Source organism: Seriola dumerili, unplaced genomic scaffold, assembly GCF_002260705.1.
Source record: "Seriola dumerili isolate Sdu_G_001 unplaced genomic scaffold, Sdu_1.0 BDQW01000468.1, whole genome shotgun sequence".
Classification (NCBI taxonomy): domain Eukaryota; kingdom Metazoa; phylum Chordata; class Actinopteri; order Carangiformes; family Carangidae; genus Seriola; species Seriola dumerili.
This window is the reverse complement of record NW_019174723.1, coordinates 4,323,179-4,342,593: the sequence shown is the minus strand read 5'-3', so window position 1 is coordinate 4,342,593 and position 19,415 is coordinate 4,323,179. Positions and strand designations below refer to the sequence as shown.

At 40.8% G+C, this 19,415-nt stretch overlaps 2 protein-coding genes across 3 annotated transcripts; both read left to right on the top strand.

Moving 5' to 3' along the window:
* Positions 1-409: 409 nt before the first annotated feature.
* LOC111235030 (isocitrate dehydrogenase [NAD] subunit gamma, mitochondrial-like) lies at positions 410-7,535 on the top strand. Of its 2 annotated transcripts, XM_022763319.1 has the most exons (12): positions 410-500; positions 1,481-1,528; positions 1,835-1,840; positions 2,035-2,132; positions 2,285-2,400; positions 2,567-2,627; positions 3,486-3,618; positions 3,725-3,858; positions 3,985-4,087; positions 4,409-4,555; positions 5,624-5,779; positions 6,087-7,535. In XM_022763319.1, exons 1-12 carry the CDS (start codon positions 432-434, stop codon positions 6,186-6,188), a joined length of 1,173 nt encoding a protein of 390 aa, XP_022619040.1. In that variant the 5' UTR covers positions 410-431; the 3' UTR covers positions 6,189-7,535. The 2 variants fall into 2 exon arrangements, with proteins under 2 accessions (XP_022619040.1, XP_022619041.1); XM_022763320.1 differs by lacking the exon at positions 1,835-1,840.
* Positions 7,536-9,243: 1,708 nt separating this feature from the next.
* LOC111234877 (vasopressin V2 receptor-like) lies at positions 9,244-15,447 on the top strand. Its single transcript, XM_022763073.1, has 7 exons — positions 9,244-9,277; positions 11,267-11,541; positions 11,713-11,958; positions 12,950-13,096; positions 13,242-13,399; positions 14,668-14,801; positions 15,263-15,447. The coding sequence occupies exons 2-7, from the start codon at positions 11,272-11,274 to the stop codon at positions 15,445-15,447; spliced, it is 1,140 nt and encodes a 379-aa protein (XP_022618794.1). The 5' UTR covers positions 9,244-9,277; positions 11,267-11,271.
* Positions 15,448-19,415: the final 3,968 nt, after the last annotated feature.

The following is a 19,415-nucleotide window of genomic DNA, read 5'->3' as shown; positions in this document are numbered from 1 at the left end:
ATATCCACAGAAATGCAAAATGACACAAAACAGTTACAAAGACACACAACATTACCATAACTAAAATCAATACAATCTGATGCAAATTCATCACAAAATAATCAAAAATTGATGTAAAGCGACCAAACAGTGGCGCAAAACAACCACAAAGAGATACAAATCAAATACATAAACACGCAAAGCATCTACAAAGAGACACGGAATGAACACAAAGGGATGCAAAAGGACCTTAGAGTGATGAGACACAAGACAATCACAATATGATATTCAACATCACTGAAAATCTGTGGGTAGCCTTTGTGTGTGTGTGTGTGTGTGTGTGTGTGTGTGTGTGTGCGAGAGAGAGAGAGAGAGAGAGAGAGAGAGAGAGAGATTAAGTGTGAACGCGCAGCTCGTCCGCGTATGTCTCTCCATCCGCGGTGAGAGTGAACATGTCGGCCCGGTCTCTGCGGTCTCTGTCCGGAGTCCTGAAGCCAGTGTTCAGCAACCGGTGGCCCAGGGTAGGAGCAGCTGAGTTCACCAGCAGTTAAACAGGCGTTGTTTTGACATGTGAAGTGGTTTACCGGTTGATTTTCCCGAAAAGCAGAGAATGTAGCTAAGCAGATTAACGGATGGTCGGTTGGTTAACAGTTAGCTGGGCTTACGTTGCTGTCCTTCAGCACTTCTCTGTTTGCTGTCAACTTGAATTCCCTGCAGACTAAATTTATTTCGCTATTTGCGCAGCATTATTTGTTTAGCTCCCAAGCGAGATAAATGTAGGCCTACACTTAAAGTGATCCCTGTAGAGAGTCATTAATTATTCAGAGACTAACAGAAGAGTAGGTCAGTTCCTCCTCTCAGTGGCGTAGTACAAAAAGATGGGTCCTGCAGTCCCAGTGGGCCCCCTAGCCTGTTTAAAAAAAATTGCTGCATCATCACAGGAATAACTAGATAAAGTGATAAAGTGTTTCAAAAGAAAAAAAAGTCTGTACAATCTAAAACATCAGCATCTTTCAGCCTCTTTGCTCAACATACTGTAATTTATGGTGTATTCAGTTTACCTCAAAAGTCAGATGTTGGAGCTGGGAACGATGTCACACCCAAGTGGACCATTATTGTTTGCAATACCAGTTGATAGCAACACAAAACATGGTATTTTGCACAACACGTCCATAGATAGAAGTTGGACGGTTCTGTGAAGATGACTGATTTAATGAGACACAAATAAGACACAAGTGCTAAAAAAAACGAATTTTACTACTGCTTTCACTTCTTTCGATGTGTGGAGCAGCCATCTTGGATTTCGGGGTCAGGGTTGGTGGGGTTCTTCAAACTTTATATAGTATATATAAAATAGATAATATTTATATAAGTGTCCATATTTTGATTAATCATCTCAGTCATTTTCACTGGTGGATATTTGCTGGTTTTCGTTGTCTTCTCATAAAGTGAATTTCTTTGAGATTTTCCGCAAATAACCACATGTCCTCTGTATTCACAGGTTTATGGTGCTGCTACATGTAATCGGAGACACACGTCCACTTACACTGTAAGTTGCAGAGAAAGAGTAGATTCAGAATCAGGGCTGAACAATGGTTTTCTCACTTCAGGACCCCAAACAACAGACCCACAGGTTCACCCCGTGACTTTCCTATTCAACCAATAACCCCACTGTTAAACACCTTTAAGGGGATCCCCTAACCTGCTAAAAACTGAAGCACAAAAATGTCCAAATGTCTGTACTGTATATACAGACAATGTTGTTTTGTGTAAACCATGTCTTCCCCCCCTCTTTCTCCTACTAACCTTCCTGTTTTCTTTCCTCCCTTTTGAATCCCTGCTCCCTCCACAACAGACCATAGTGAGTATGGCTGCTTACGACACACACAGATGGTGGTGTAGCATTAGTCATGTATTAGGATAGGAGAATAGCCACAAGATCACAAGTTTGTATAGTTGTCTGTCTAGTAGCTTAGAGTCTTGTCAGTGCTATGGTACGGATGCATCTACTGCATTGTATCAGGACGACTTAATGTGCGTGTGTGTGTATTACAGCCTCCCCCTGCACGGTATGGAGGCAGACACACAGTGACTCTTATTCCTGGAGATGGAATTGGACCAGAGCTGGCCCACCATGTGCGTGAATTATTTCGGTGAGATTTCATATATTCTCTACAACACATACGCACACACACACACACACACAATTTTAGGATGGAGTCAGTAACCACACAGAGACTTATACTGTCTCTCAATGACTCAGCTCTGTTATATTGAAGTGTCCTCCATCTTTTTGTATTACCAGGTTCTGCTGCGTGCCAGTGGACTTTGAGGTTGTCAATGTGGACTCGTCTATGGCCTCAGAAGACGACATTAATAATGCTATAATGGCTATCAGACGCAATGGAGTTGCACTGAAAGGTTGGTGTTTTATATGTATGTGTGTGACTCTACAAGCTCTCACGTTATAGCAAAGAATGCAGCTCTGAATTTGTCAGATTAGAAAAGAAAGTCGTGACGTTGTTATGTAATATCTACAGTACATGTTAGCTGTCATTATTGAGGCTAACTGGGTTTGTTCTTACAGGTAACATTGAGACCAACCATAACCTGCCACCCTCCTACAAATCCCGGAACAATCTGCTCCGGTGAGTCCACCATGTTTCATCTTCCTTATCTAATCTTAGGACACTTTCACACATGTACTTCAGTTCATTTGGTCCAGACCAAAGGAAACAAATGACACAGTTGAATTTTAGTTCTGGTCCAGTACTTGTTCACAGCTGACTTTCAACAGACAAACTAAGACGATTAAACATGAAGGCGTCCAGACTGACAGGTAACTCACTGATTAGACATTTTTTGGCGATTGTCATCCTGCATCATCCGGACCCATGTCACCGTTGCTGTGACTGACTGCAGGTCATGCTGCACTTTAATGCTGCTTATGTGTATATTTGTTTTTTCTGGTGTCAGAGCTCACAAAGAAATAACTAACTATGATCATTATAGATAGAACAATAACAAACAGGTAGAAACAGAATGAAAAAGAGGCGACAGAAATATTCCGGGGAATGTTATGGTGGGACATTTTAATGGACCTAATGGACTGCCAAAGTTGTAAGTGTAACACACACAAGTTTTAAACTTCCTCTAACTTTTAGACTGATCAGGAAAAACCCCACATCCACGAGGTCACCTAATGATTTGCAATAACAGTTCACAAACTACAGATGGATTTATTATTAGTCTAGCCTGTGAATTCATGCTAAAACCACATTTAAAACCAGAAGAAAATCAAGTGGTTGGTCTGTTTGCTTTCAGAACCAATTGCACCAGAGACCCTTCTTTTCGAGTGATCTCGGTCCAAAGTTCGATTCACAGCTTACACACCAGCCCAAATGAACCACACAACAGGGTTACCAGGGTTAGGTTAGGTGTCAAAGTATTTAAGTCATCTGTGTTTCAGCTGTAGCATCGACATACCCCTCTTCTTGTTTCTGCAGCACCACTCTGGATCTGTATGCCAATGTGATGCACTGCCAGTCTCTGCCAGGAGTGAGGACACGCCACAAAAACATCGACATCATGATAATCAGGGAAAACACAGAGGGAGAGTACAGCAGCCTGGAGCACGAGGTGTGTGTGTGTGTGTGTGTGTGTGTGGTTCCTAGTCACTTTTATGGAGAAGGACCTGCTGCTCTTTCCAAATCATAACAAATCCAGCCTCTGTGTGTCTCTGCAGAATGTACCGGGGGTTGTTGAATGTCTGAAGATAATCACCAGGACCAAATCCTTGCGCATCGCTGACTACGCGTTTAGAACGGCTCGGGAGAAAGGACGCAGACGAGTCACTGCTGTACACAAAGCTAACATCATGTCAGTTTCTGAGGGCTCAAAGGCCTCGACTCTGCCTGTGTTTTATCTCCCTCTTTATTTGTCTTTCTTTCTCTCTGTAAGAGACATGATACGTCTTAATGTGTGTGTGTGTGTTTCTTGGAGCAGGAAGTTGGCTGACGGCCTCTTTCTGGAGTGCTGTAAGGAGGTTGCCAGCGGTTACCCTGAAATCAACTTCGACAGCATGATTGTAGACAACACCACCATGCAGGTAGCTGCAGGATGTCTGCACACTGCCATACTGCTCATTTCATTATATTTTGTTTATATCATCACCATCATGCTAAGTGCGTTACATTCCTGCTGCTATTTTTAATCAGATGGTTATGGCTAAAAGCTAACATAATGTTTAAAATACAAGTATTTTCTACAGTCACACGATACATTAATTGGACCTACATATACTTACAGTAAACATAGTTATTCTAAATTTCTCCCAATGTCATGCAGGCCTCCTTATTCATATTTAAAGAAACAAACTTCTTCAAGCTGTGAACATGCTCTAGAACTAGATTTTCTTTGTGTGTATCAGCTGGTTTCCAGGCCTCAGCAGTTCGATGTAATGGTCATGCCCAACCTGTATGGCAACGTTGTGAGCAATGTGTGTGCGGGGCTAGTTGGAGGACCGGGCCTGGTGCCTGGAGCTAACTATGGACAGGACTACGCCGTGTTTGAGACGGTGAGAGGACACACATCCAGAATTTATGGATTAGATGTCAACAAGAGTGTGAGGGATGAAAGGTGATATGAGGATCTGGAGATTTAGTGGGTAATGGAGGCAGAGAGAAGCACAGAGACCATTTATTAAAGGAAAGCAGGAAAAACCTTTGATCTTGGATAGATCTTCTGGCGTCTTGCGAGCAGCGTTAGGGTTATTTCTGGCCGTGCGATGAATCCAAGTCCAATAATCACTCTCGTTGTAGCTCTGTTTTGGTCTCAGTCTTCTCCTAAGGAAAATATCTGGCTCTTTAGGTGCTAAATGTTTCACTATGTTCACCAGTTAGTAGATAACTGTGTCACCGTGGCACACAGTAGGTTTATCAAGAGTTTTTTTTTGTTGTTTTTTTTTTAAACAGCTAACCGCTACAGCTGGAAATGGCCGGAAAACAAAAACAATGAGCTTAAAGATAATAAAATGTTCCCTAGAGCTGAGGGGAAGTGCAGAGTTGGTGGGTGGTGATTCTTTGTGGGTTTAACATACACACAGTCATTTAATACACTGTTAATAAAAAAATATTGTTTTAATTTTGTTTTCAAGCCTTAGTTGATTAAAATTTTGAATGCATCTCTGCATCAATTAGATTCAACAGGATCTAATGAGCCTTCACTATTATTTAGCCTTTCCCATTTCACTCTGAACCATTTGGAAACTAGAAAAATGGAAAAGGATTTTCCAAAGGACTAGTTTTCAGAGTTGAGCAACAGCATATCAGCATCAGTCACTCATAGCATGAGAGCTTAATACTGAACAAGTCCTGTAAATGGCATATAAGATTATAAACAAGCCCAAACATGTCCTACTTTGAGTTAATTCAGTCAGGAATGTATTTTAGTAGAAGCTTTGGACCTTAGGTGGGATGGTTGCCTTGAATTGCCTCTTCAGGGACAAATTAGGTTTCTTGAATTGAATTGAATTGAATTGAATTGAGCACAGCAGTAACACCAAATAATCAAATGTTAAAGCTGCTGTGTTCTTTCATACAGTATACAGTGCGATCTCTGTTTAATTCATGCTTTACTGGTGCAGGGAACAAGGAACACAGGAAAGAGCATTGCTAACCGCAACATAGCCAACCCCACGGCCATTCTGCTGGCCTCCTGCCTGCTGTTGGATCACCTGAAGCTCCACGCCTACGCTAGCATGATCCGCAGAGCCATCCTGACCATCGTCACCGAGACTCGGGTACGCCCCAGCACACGCCTCGACGTCTAACTGATTAACTAAAACATGTCCAATAATTTGTTACCTCTAAGCGACATTTGACTTTTGTTTTCAAGCCGTGGTTCGACAGGATGAACCCAAATAATGGAAGCAGAAAAGCTCTAATATTTCATATATGATACGATAATATTCGAATTACATAGAAGATAGTTCTGGTGTTTGTTTTTACAACTTTCATTCAATGATGATGTGTTACACAGAGAGTAGAGAATATTCTGCACACAATGTTTTTTCTCTCTCTCCATGTGTTACCTCCTTTGTTTTTCAGCTGCACACTGCTGACCTGGGGGGCCAAGGCTCTACCTCTGAAGTGGTCCAGTCCATCATGAATGCTATTCAGAGCACCGGGCCCCGCACGCTGAGCATCTAGAACACACAGACATAAATATGGGAAACCCCTCAAATAGCAGAGATGAGTACCTCTAATACTAGACCTCTCTTTACTAACTCTCCTATGCAATTTTACAATAACAATAGTGAGTTGTTTAATAGTAATACTGAAATGATCTATGCAACGGTTTTTATTTACTCACAGGATTTAGTAGTTTTAAAAGTTCAATTTAAAGCAGATTAATATATATTAATATAAATTGTTTCCTGACCTCGTTTTTTTTTTTTTTTTAAAGTTGTTTGAGCTCTTTGTTTTAAGCTACAGTACAATCATACTGCAGCAGTCCGAGTTACACCCACCCTCTCCATGTGTATTAGTTTATTCATTATTAAGTGAACAGAGTTATTCATGTATTTGAAATTTAAATTATTTTAGACCAAACACAGCTGTCCTCCTGCTGGATGTATTGTATGTATGTCAGGATTTCTGGCTGTTGGTCTGACCCTGACACCTCTAATAAAGCCTGTTTCCCTCTACTTCATTCATCCCCACAGTCGTCTGTGCTGAAACACCCATGTATAAATGTGTCCCGCACTGGCTCATCTAGACCACAGGGAGGCCACATTGTCTTGTGTAACCACTACATTTGTTGTGTTATGGAGTGACACTCTAACAACTAATAACTCTAATAAGGTCTATAATAATTAAATATTTGTAAAACTCATTGTGTGCAAAAAAGCATCCCAAAATGCTCCGTTAAAACAATATTAAGCAGAAAATAAAATAAAACTGAACAGTAGAGAAAATGTTTGATAATAATACTACAATAATACACAATAATGCCAAGAGGAAAAACATACAATAAAAAGTATAGGTAGGCAGTTAGTTAATAATACTGGTAATAACAGCCTACTACTAATATTAATGTACTTTAACAACTTTTTAAAATAATAATAAAGTGCTTCAAAACTCAAAACCTCTATCCACTTTTTTTTTCCAATACTGAACTCCTGTTCAGACAGAGTGACTTACCTGTGATGAGGTGTGCACAGACTCATACAGGTTAAGGAGTCTGAAATATAGCCAACAGTGTTGTTATTGAAAGTGATCAGAAAAAACAGTTTCAGAGTGAACAGAGAGTCAGAGTGAGCAGGAGGGTGAGGGGTAACATCTCTTGGTCTGAATGAGTGAGTAGTGATAACGGGAAGCAGATAGAAACATTTTGACTAATAACTTTGACTCCATTTACTCCCAACATGAACATGGGATCTGTATTTGGATATTTGAATAAGGAAAAACGTAACAGCACTGACCAGGATCACATGCATCAATAAGGCTTTTCTACAGAATCATAATCTCTAATACTCAAACACATTTCACTGCTAATATTTTACAGTTACATAAAGGATAAGTCTGGTGATGTTCTATATTTTTTATTAAAGTCAACAAACCTCATAAAAAGACCAAACCCAACCATGAATTTGGATCTGATTGACTAACAAGTATCGTCTGTGTATCCAAAGCCTGGTGTATATTATTCCTCGGTGACACAGAACTCCATTGTTGTCCAAAAACCATTAAATGCACATCAATGAACCATGAGCATACTGTACAGACTGTTGTTTATTATTGACTCAAACCCACATGCACCAGTTCAGCTGCCAGAAATATTCACTGAAGCACCAAATGCGTATTAATCCGCTGCTGAAAATAGCCTCTACCAATGCACTCTTTCCTCCTCTGAGTAGTGTTTGCTCAACTGTTTTAGGGCATAATTTAGGATTTAAAAAAAAAAAAACTGCATGAACTGTTTATAAATATGAATTTCTTCAGTAGGAACGAATTGACTTGAGTGTCACAGAGTAGAGAAATACTGAGACACAGACGAAAACATTGGTTTTGGTCTTTTCATTGGATTTGCTGATAGGGACAAAAACTTTAATCCAGTACTTTTTCTATTTAATTCTTATTACTTACAGACTTTGATCTACGATGTGTGGCTATGAAATAATCAGACTAATGCTGGATCAACTTACATAAGTCTCGTTATTCAACAGCCACACCTCAAATGCTTGAATCTACGCTTGAATTACAAGTAATTAAAGTCCATTGATCAAGTTCACTTGTATTTGGAAAATCTGTTTTGTGGTAGCATGATATGAGAGGAAACAGCTTGAGCAAAGACGAGCCTCATGTTTGAGCGTGTTCATGTTTCTGTGTGTAGGTTTAAGCTCACTCAGCGGGCCCCTCGATAATTAGAGGCTTCTCCAAATGAGGGGGAAATTGAGGGGAAGCAAACAGATTACTGCCCTGTCAGAGAGAGAAAGAAAGAAAGAAAGAAAGAAAGAAAGAAAGAAAGAAAGAAAGAAAGAAAGAAAGAAAGAGGTGGAATGCAGGAGACGGAGAGAGGGGGGAGGAAAAACAGGGAACAGGGGTGAGACTCTTTCTCACCGTTGAGAAAGATAACGCTCCTCTTGTTGCTGCCTTCTCATTTCTCTCCAAGAAACCTTACATCCCATCTGTCACAACATCTGACACTGCCTCTCCTGCCTCTCTCCGCCTGTTCCCACCCCTCTCCATCCTCCACTGATGCAAAAATCAGACGCGCACATTAGTTTAATGTGTGTATGAGAGGTCTTTGATCATTCAGGGAGGCTAACGGCAGAGATCTCATTTGATCTGCTGGTTGTACAGCCCTCGTGTGCTCTTCTGTCCTGCACTGAATGTGGATCAAAGTAGGGCCAACAGCAACACGGTTATTATCTGAACAATCAGCAGGAAATTGCATTAATTCACTGACGAAGCCTGGGCATCACGTCCTTTCATTAACACACCCGCTTCCCGCTTGAGAACCCCGTCTTTCCTTTTCTCCCGCTTTTAATATATTCAAGAGACGCAGGAAGAGGGAGGGATGAGTCAAAGAGGAGGGAGAGAAGAGTGGGCGAAAGGGAGGAGATGGGGAGACAGGAGTCAGCAGCGTGAGGTGGCAGAGGTCACCCTCAGAGCGCTAAGCAAGAGGAAAACACACACACACACACACAGCATGGATGCGGCTAGTGTGTGCAACAGCAGATCGGGTTGTCCTGGCTCCTACAGATGCTTCACGGGACGCTGAGGACGAGGACGAGGTGAGTAAGTCGTCTACCTCTGCTTTTACTTCGCTCTTGATTTTCCCGACTCTTTCACCGTTTTGCACTGAAATGGGAAATGAAAATCGGAGGAACCGGCTGTTACTTTTAATGAGGTCGGAGAGGTTTCAGGTGCATGTTTGGGTGTTAAGACTATAAATGAATCCGTTAAAGTTGATCAAGAACCACTTCTGACAGGAACAATCAAGACAAGAATGATGAAATTACTCTTGCAGGTTTACAGAGAAGTTTAGCTTTCTGGTTTGTGAAAAGAAAAAATTAGTATTGAACTGCAGGTGTCCAGTCTTCTAATTGGATTAACATACCCAAAAGATGTCAACAGCCTTGGTTGTGCTATTGTTGATTCAGAAACAGACTCGGAGGGATCCAACCATCAGCTGCATGCGCTGAAATGGATTCTGTATTTAGCACCTGCAGGTACCAAGTGTTTTCAAACTGTATCTTCAGGCTGCACGAACTACTATAAGACTCTCATCTTCAAAATGAAACATTACATCCTCAAGGTGCCACTAAAAGGTTTTATTCCAGCAGATTATGTAACTATTTTTAAAAGAAATATAAAAAGAAAGAACGGCTTGTCATTTTGTAAGCTACAGGCTCACAATCTTTTTTTACATTTACTTTTTTTTTTGGTCATAGTCCATTTTTCAAATCTTAATTCACTGCATAACTGTTTCAAGTTTTGTATTAGGGGCAAAATTAAGGTGGAAAGCAATTTTTCAAGGCAAGACTAATGAGCCTAAGGACCGCTGAGAGTACTGGAAAACCTGTTTTGTGCTAACACAGATAGATGATACTGTCAGCAGCTCTCTTTCATTTATGCTTTTCCTGTTGAAAACTCAGTTACTTGACTTGAATAATGTGTCAATAATAATGTAAAAAAAAGTTAGGCGCCACAAATTTGTATCTATTTTCTGGACTTCTCTCTAATGTTTGCTGGATAATTTGACCTCTTTAAGCCTCAAACAGTTATTTTAATGAAACCATGTGAGAAGTTTAGATGGGAAATGTCAAATAGTGGAACTGCTAACAACTCATAGACATTTGAAACATGACACCAGGGCCCAACTGTGTTTTACTGTGGAGAGGTCACAAGGTTGAGAAACACTAGCAAGTAGCAAGTGCAGTTTTTAGTAATCCCTGACCGTGTGATGTTGATCACTGGACATTGGTCAAACAACTTTGACCTTAGAATCTGCACTCAGTAAACAGTCCCAAATGAGGGGCCCTCTCTGCATGCCTCTGCGATTGTGTGCGTTTCTGTGTGCGCTGAACTGTAAGTGTGTGTGAAGGACTGCTGTAAACATGAGTCACGTCTCATTGTTTCGCAATTAATGTGCTCACGGAGGCCTGACCCTACACATAAACACCTATTAACTTTAGCTGTGTGTGACTGTGTGTTTGTAGGACGTTTACAGGCAGAAAGATGCTCAGCTAAAATAGACATGCTACCAACATTGACCATGAACGTGCAGGCGTATAGACGCGTCCAGAGTCGATGCTTTGGGGAGCAAGTGGCCTGTAGATGGTCATTATCCACAAACTGTAAACCGCCTAACGCTCATGTTTCATAACCACTGAGGCCACAATACGTCCTGTGATCATTTCTGGCAACATGAGAAGTACAGAAAAAAGATGGGAACTGCTAATTGGCAGTCACTAATTGGATGGAATATCAAGCAATAAATCAACAGGCAGTGGTAGAAAGTGACTAAGTCCTGAGGTACTTGTACTTTACTTGAGTATTTTAGTGCTTCATACTCCACTACATCTCAGAGGAAAATATTGTACCAAAAAGGTTGGCCACTGGTTTAGTATTAGTTATACAGTAGTGGAGTAGAGTTATAAAGTGGCATTAAACAGAAATACTCAAGTAAAGTATAAGTACCTCAAAATTGTACATAAATACAGTATAGGATTACATGGTGTTACTTTCCACCACTGCATTTATCTCCTCTCTTCTCCTAGCCAACATGTCAGTCTCCATGGTAACAGACTCATACCCGTCCATCGACTGGTTGGTGGTCTCTGTCACTCCGGCGGGTTCTAATGTAACAGGATGGCAGCGTGACACCCTGCTGGCAGTGGCCGAGGTGGTGGTGCTGGCGGTCATCTTGGTGATGGCGTTGCTCGGTAACGGGCTGGTGCTGGTGGTGTTGCTAAGGCGGAGACGACACCATAACCCACTGCACCAGTTCATGCTGAACCTCTGTCTGGCCGACCTGGTGGTGGCTCTGTTCCAGGTAACACACACACACACACACACACACACACACACACACACACACACACACACACACACACACACACACACACACACACACACACACATACACACAAACACTATGGGCACCCCTTCTCCACATCTCACCCCATCTTTCCTCCCCCTCTTCCTCTACCTCTTCCTCTATGAGGTGTTGCCTCAGCTGGTTTGGGACGCCAAGGGCCGCTTTCCTGGCCCTGACTTTGTGTGTCGTCTGGTGAAGTACCTGCAGGTGCTTGGGATGTTCGCCTCCTCCTATATGATCGTAGCCATGACGATGGACCGCCACTACGCAATCTGCTGCCCCCTGCAGGCGCACCGCAGCGGGGCCACCCAACGTTGGAACACCTTCATACTGCTGGCCTGGGGGCTGTCACTGCTGCTCAGCCTGCCACAGGTAGGACGACACAGGTAGGACTATACAGGGAGGATGACACAGGCGGGACGACAGGGAGACAAAGCATGAATCTGTATCCTGAGAGTTTGATCATTGTATGTGCACCACTGCAGCTGTTCTGCCTGGAAGATTAATAATAAAAACACCAGGAGATCCACTGATACTTTAAACATACAAGAGTAGAGTTACTCCAAAAACATACAGAGGCACTGTTGCAGTGTCAAGCTTTTTACTTTAAACCCCCACCAGGAGCAGGTAGAGGTGTCAGGAAACAAGTGCCGGCAGATTATTCAGTTAAAGTTTGGCTGACGATTTCACAGGCCCACACTGTTGTTATCCCAAGGAGGAAACCATTGTTTGGCCACACAGCTCTTATACAGTCAGAGCTTCCCAGTTTTGGGACATCCACCCATTAAATATACATCCTTTGCATATCATCTTAAAACCTGGTAAAAAAGCTGCCAGAGAAGCCAACATCACTAATCACTGCGTGCTTTCTTCTGTTCTCATTTGCTTGGCTTTCAGTTTGTGTTTCTCCTTTGTTTGAATGTGTCCTTTGACCTTTTTATTTTTACAGTTTTGATGGTTCCACCTCTGTCTTCTGATTGTGATGTCAAATGACTGTATGTTGTCATTTTTGTTTTAACTGCTAGCATTTCCTACATGTACATTTCCTACTCTTCATGTTACTTGCTTTTCTTATTTTAGCTTTTTATCATTTGTTCAATTGTCAAAGTGAATATTTAGCCTTTCGGCTACCACTGGTACATTTACAGTGATGTTGAACAATGCACATTGTCCATTTCACATATACGGTAAAACTAATGTTTTACCTCTAAATGCTCCTGGTGATGATTTTAAAGTAAAACCAAAAGCATGAAACTGCAACAAAGCCTCTGTCCTTTTATAGAACCAACCAAATACACACACAAATAGGCATTCAAATCTCTGTCTTTACCGTCACCTCCACACACCTTTTTGCCCCCCACAGGTTTTCATCTTCTCCCGTTCAGAAGTGGCTCCAGGGGTGTATGAGTGTTGGGGACACTTTGCTGAGTCCTGGGGCCTCAAAGCCTACGTGACCTGGATGACCCTGGCTGTCTTCATCCTCCCAGTCCTCACCATCACTGTCTGCCAGGTAGAGAGAAACAGATCAGATCACAATAGAATTTACTCCTTAAATAAACAATGCTTCTAAAAACAATTGATAGTCAATGTGATGGACTACCAGAATTGTAAATTACCACACAATCAATCCCCGCCTCTTACTCCTTTCCCCTCAGGTGCGAATCTTCAAGGAGATCCACAACAATCTGTACCTGAAGTCAGAGCGCCGCCTGTCCCCCACCTCCCTCCCTCCATCTAGACGGGACAGCCAGAGAGGAGGAGGAGGAGGAGGCAGCAGAGGGAGGTCCAGTCTCTCCCTGTATGTGTCACCCCTCATGTACAACAACCCTGTCAGTCACACCAGCTTTGACCCTGCATCCACCTATCACCACCTGCCCCTGGGTCCGCTCAGGTCCGACAGCATCACTTCACATTGTGATAATCAAACCTACACTGCTGTTCATCCCGGTGAGAGCCACACCGAGTACACACTGCTGCCACTTAATCTTAATCTGCTCTGGCAGACTTTGTTTTTCCCACTTCTCATGGATCCTCAAGTTCTTACCTGATAATCTTAAATATCTGCTTCAGGGTCTTATGGGATTTTTAGCCACGCAAGTGGCACTGCATGCAACTGCCCATAAACAGATTGAACAAGATATTAGGTATTAATTAGAGCTTTAGTTGAACTGGTAGGAGGATTTTTTTTTTAAATCTTTGGACAGAGCCAGCGGACAGTTTTTATGCTATATGGTATCGATCCTCTCATCAGTCAGTTTTTGTCTCTATATTCCATAATATATACAAGAATAAATGAATGAACAAAGTGAAAATGTAATGGCAATACAATGTGATCATCAGGGCACCACATTCTGCAATTCATGTAGGACCTTTCAGCAACGTACCATCAAATATTTATATATTAATAAAATAAGTGTCAAAGCAGATATGATATTAACTGGTTTCTATTTGTTTTGTATTTACTCATGCACATTTTTAAGGCTTTATTTCATGTGTATTTGTGTTTTGTGTAGAAGTGTTTTATTGTCTACGTATGTTCAGCTATTTAAGTGTTCATTGATTGATCATATTAATATATTGATTTTTTATTTAGTGGCTAGATGGGCTCCTGAGCTTACTATGTGCGCTTAGATTATCTGTATGCTTTGTGTGTTAGTGTTACTACTGCTGTGGGAGTGTGTCTTTCTGTGTTGTCTGCTTTGATTTGTGTTATTTGCCTCTGTGCATGGGCACAGATTCTCCTCTGTGGGAATAATAAAATGATCTAAAAATAGGGATAGAGTACATATCTGGAGCAAGTCACAAGTCCATACAAGTTGATTTTCACTAATAGTAAAAAACAAAAAGCATGTTGTGCTTTGAAATGGTAGGAAGTGATGTATTTGACAGTGATTGTATTTGGAGTTGACATTTAAGTTTGACATGAAGGGACTAATTCCTTCAGAAATTGCATTATGGTCCTTTAAAGTTCTGTCTGTTTCTGTGCGCCCTGTCAGCCGAGCTGCAGCCTGATGTGCTGCCTGGCCCTGCAGCGCCCTCTGCTGTCTGCTGCCCCCCGCCAAAAGCCCCCGCTGCCCGGGGTGGGGAGGTATCAGCGGCCATGTCAAAGACAGTGAGGATGACGCTGGTCATAGTGCTCGTCTACTCTCTGTGCTGGGCCCCATTCTTTAGTGTTCAGCTGTGGGCTGCCTGGGACCCCGACCCACCTCAGAATGGTGAAACCACACACACTCACTCACTCTCACACACACACACACACACACACACACACACACACACACACACACACACCCATATAGTCATCACACAGTTATGGTAATTTCCTGTTGTTCATTACCTCCTATATGCCTCTCATTTTCTACTATTTATACTTCTAATCCACTACATTTCAGATGAAAATATTGTCCTTTTTGTTGCACTACATTTATTTGACAGCTTATGTTACAATGTCAATCTCAGTTTAGCCCAGGACCAAAAAAATACATAACCTCCCCCCTTTTCTGACACCCTCCTGATAAATGCACAGTCCATTATGTTTTATTTCTGAATACTTTCCCAGAAATTGGTTTATCTATTTATTAACAGTATTTCAGTCAGAAGAGCATGCAATGAAAAAAAGCAGTCTACAGACAAGCATACAATGTGTGTGTGTGTGTGTGTGCGTGCGTGCGTGCAGGTGCGGTGTTCACCTTGCTGATGCTGCTGGCCAGTCTGAACTCGTGCACCAACCCCTGGATCTACTCTGCGTTCTCCAGCAGCGTCTCTCCAGAGCTCCGTCTGCTGCTGCTCTGCCGCGCTCACACACAGCGCAGAAGCTCCTTACCCAACGACTCCACCGCCACACACACCTCCAACTACTGAACCACATAGACATCCGCCACAATCCTGCCTTGCCACACATTAATACACAACAGTCTGCATGATCTTTTACCTATTCTCTGTAGAACACCACAGAACTCAAATAGTTAGAGGAATAAATTAGTTGGACACGTGAAATACACTCACCCGCTTTCTTGATGAGAGCTTGTCCGTGAATGAAGAAAACATTACTTATACGATGACGAGAAGGTTAGCTTAGCATAATGAAAGAGGGAAAACAGATACCCTGGCTCTTTCCAAAGGTTACAAAACCAAGCCCATCTTAAGGCAAACTAATGAGCCTATCATATCTCGTTTCTTTAATCCGACTGTTATACCTCATATTTTTTACAGAATATATTATTGGATTAGGGCTACACGTGAAAAAAAGTGGAAAGTCAAAAGTTTTTTTTTTTCACGTGACCGTAATCCTCTTCCGTAATATTAATTCGTACGAAAAGCAGATTGAAAAAACTGGAGGCCTCGTTACTACTAGACTATTTCCTGGTTTGGAGCCGTTGCCAAGCAACCAGTGGAACTTTTAGATAGTAACTTATAATCAGTCGGGCACATGACCCCACCTAAAATGGCAATGTCGTTTTTACTTACACTTTGTTTCTATGCTGCTTAAATGAACAACATAACGTTTTTAATTAGTGACTTGTATACATTTTCGTAACGGATTTTTTTTCCCATAGTGCCAGGTTAGCGGTTTAGTCATAATGCTAAAATAAACTGCTGCAAGCACGGTAGCCTCCCATTATTGATCTCTGGACAAGAAAGAAAATACATATTTTCCAGTGTCCAACTACTGTTACAAACTGAAACTGAACTTTTATAAAGTGTAATTATGGTTAATGTATCTGTGTATTTCTCCATTTGCTGCTGAAGTAAAGATCAGATTTTTCGACAGAACAAAAACAAATGGAAGGAGTTTTGTTTTAAAAACTGTTTATTCATTCATTCACCAGTCATATACACTTCACACATACAGTGGGGTCCAAAAGTGGTCTCAGACGTTTGGACCTCACTGTAGAAACATAAAAACATCTGCTGAAACTAAAAGAAAAGAAAAAGTTATTTTCCAGAAACTTAAAACTTGATTTGTTCTTTTTTTTCCAAACATAAAATAAGGTGCTGTGGCTAAGAACAGTACCGTTTTCAAAAACTCCCGCACCAGAAAACACTAACATTAAGTTTTTTAATGAAATGCTTTTGCTGCAGTCTTTCCAAGTGCCAATTTTTCTTTTTAATTACTCATCTGAAAGGCAAAATAACTGAAGGTTTTAGTTAGTTTTGAAGTAGTCCTGATAAGTCTCAGGCTGTAACTGAGACATGGCTTTAGAGCAGGCAGGGGAATGTGGACACAGAGACAACAGGCTGCAAAAAATTCTCTATTTCCACTGAAACACAGACCTGTCCGTTATCCCAAACAGAGATCCACCTAAAAGTCAAACACATGAACAGGTGAATACTTCAGGTAGAGCGAGAGACAAACTATTCTCCCATTGGTACCAACAATACCTTTGAACAACAAGCAGTGACTTCTGTCAAAATCAAATAACATTTAGACGACAACTTCTATTTTGTAAGTAATTGGTTTGAAACTAATACTTACATTTGGTCATGGTATAGTTACCAAAAGAGCTCTCAAAATACACAAAGGTAGCATATAGTGTAAACGTACACCCTTGAACACATTAATTTACATTCCCACTTAAACAGAAAATGTGATTTGCCTCCCTGGCTGTCGCCTTATTGCTCAGACATTTTTCTCTGAAGAGAGGTGTTGGAGCAACTAACCATACAAAAGTTTTTTTTTATCTTTCATTTGATCAGAATTGTCTTCACATTATAAAAGATAAAACTGGTCATATTCTACATTTTTGTTATTGTCAACAAATCTCATAAAAAAAGACCAAAACTTACAGTCAATCCATCTCTCAATGCATTCGTGATTCTCTTATGGCACCTCAGCCACGAGCCCAATGGTTCCTACTGAAGATGTAAATGTTTAAAAAGAATTCAAAAATATGAAGTTTCATTTTTGAAAAACTTTTCAGTTCACATGAAGCATTTCTGAAGCAAAAATTCACAGTTCAAGCTTCTCAAATGTGAATTTTTGCTTGCTCTCTTAGACATTTCTGACAGTGAACTGGATATGTTTGGGGTTTGGACTGTTGGTCAAACACTCGTCACCATCTACTGACATTCATAGACCAAGCAATTAACAGAGAAAATTATCAGTAGATGAAAATAATTATAATGATATAATAGTCAGTTGCAGAGCCCTACTTAATAGAAGGATCAATTCATTGTTGGTTTTGGTCTTTTCAAGGGATTTAATGACAAAAAATACAGAACATCAACCAACTTATCCTTTAAAGTATTTTTAGGAAGCTAAAGGTACACATTATTCCCACTTCAAGATATGATCACAGTCTGTAGTGTTAAAAAAAAAAAAAAAAGGAAAAAGGAAAAATAGTGAGCCTTCCTTCAAAACTATCATTTCATTCTATGAAACCAAACAACATTCAACAGATCTATACCAAATAATGAATTGTTTAAAACCTCCATTTATTTTCCTGTAATGAAAAACAAAGAGCTTGTTGAGGCTGAGGAGGGCGAATGTGTCTCATGTCCTATGCACACAGAAACTTTACTCAACGGACATCAGCAGTTCATGCTGACAGTAAACCCAGTCACCGATCATTGTACAATTAATGGTTGAGTGTCTGTGATAGATTTTAAACTAAAAACATTGTGGGTCTGATATGAGACATTCTGTTCAGTTCAGAGACGAACTGCAGGACGTGCTGATAGTGCAGCTGCTGAATTTCAAACAAATGAAATGATGAAACCTGGCTACAGTTTAATCTGTTCACTGACACGAACAAACACACACATTTCTCTCTCACTCACACACACACTCTTCCTTTTCTCCAAATACATCTGCTTACAGATCCATTAAAAAGATTACTTGCTGTCAGATTGTCATTATACACTGAGCTAAAATAGATTATTTTTTTTAATCACAAAGGTTTGTTGATATTATTGTAAACTACAATGTGTTATTCACAATATTTAGAAAAAAAAACAACACTACAGGGTGCTGCAAGTGCTATAATCCAAAATGAAGAAAAATTTGGATATTTGTGTGATTCAGAGTGAGATGTTTTCTTCCTATTTTGGCACCACTCTGGTCATTTAATACTGCGAGTCGTCTCATCCTGCTGGTTGCACAGCAGATAGACCTGCGGGGCGGACGAGCACAACTGAGTGACTGTTTCTTTTGTGTTGTTTTTTTTTTTTGTTGAAATGTGTCTCGTCATTTATCAATAAAACTGTGTGTGACGAGCTGCTCTGGTTGGAGGGTGTATGATACAAAATTACACACACACACACACAAGTCCACACATATGTATGTACAAGCACACCATTAAAGGTGCCTTCTACACTGCAGGTTAGTAGCATTGTAACCGCCTAGTTTCATTCCTACATTAGTTTTCAACTTCCTTATTTTCCAACATCTTTGTGTTTTTAAACATTTCTCAGTTTTATATTCTTGACTAAATATTACAGCTGTCATCATCAACATCGCTTCTCCCTGTGTACTAATGAAATTTCTGAATTCTCTTTACTCAAAATTTTAATCATATTTTTTGTGTTCTGCATAAATGTGCATAAAAAAAACCTGGAAATGTCATTAATTCCACTCTAACGTGAACAGACAGATATACTATCACTGCATGTATGATACTATGAATGTGTCCTTTTAATTTATGTCCAGCCCTTGAGGAGTGAAGCAACGCAAGTGTGTGCATGCAGAATGAGAGGGGGAAATGTACAGTATCTCTTAAGTACTGTAACAAAACGTACGGTTTGACTCGGAGCCTCGGCTCGACTAAAGCGGAGTCGAGGCCGAGCGATTCGCAAGAAGACCCTGAGAGTAAAATCCTCATTAGTTTACT

Bases quoted from the DNA above. Each gene is read 5' to 3' on its own strand.
- LOC111235030 (XM_022763319.1), top strand. From the start codon at position 432: ATGTCGGCCCGGTCTCTGCGGTCTCTGTCCGGAGTCCTGAAGCCAGTG. The intron at 2,401-2,566 runs GTTGGTGTTTTA...TTGTTCTTACAG, and splicing joins CAATGGAGTTGCACTGAAAG to GTAACATTGAGACCAACCAT. The intron at 5,780-6,086 runs GTACGCCCCAGC...TTTGTTTTTCAG, and splicing joins CCATCGTCACCGAGACTCGG to CTGCACACTGCTGACCTGGG.
- LOC111234877 (XM_022763073.1), top strand. From the start codon at position 11,272: ATGTCAGTCTCCATGGTAACAGACTCATACCCGTCCATCGACTGGTTG. The intron at 13,400-14,667 runs CATGTACAACAA...CGCTGCCCGGGG, and splicing joins TCCCTGTATGTGTCACCCCT to TGGGGAGGTATCAGCGGCCA. The intron at 14,802-15,262 runs GTGAAACCACAC...GCGTGCGTGCAG, and splicing joins CCCCGACCCACCTCAGAATG to GTGCGGTGTTCACCTTGCTG.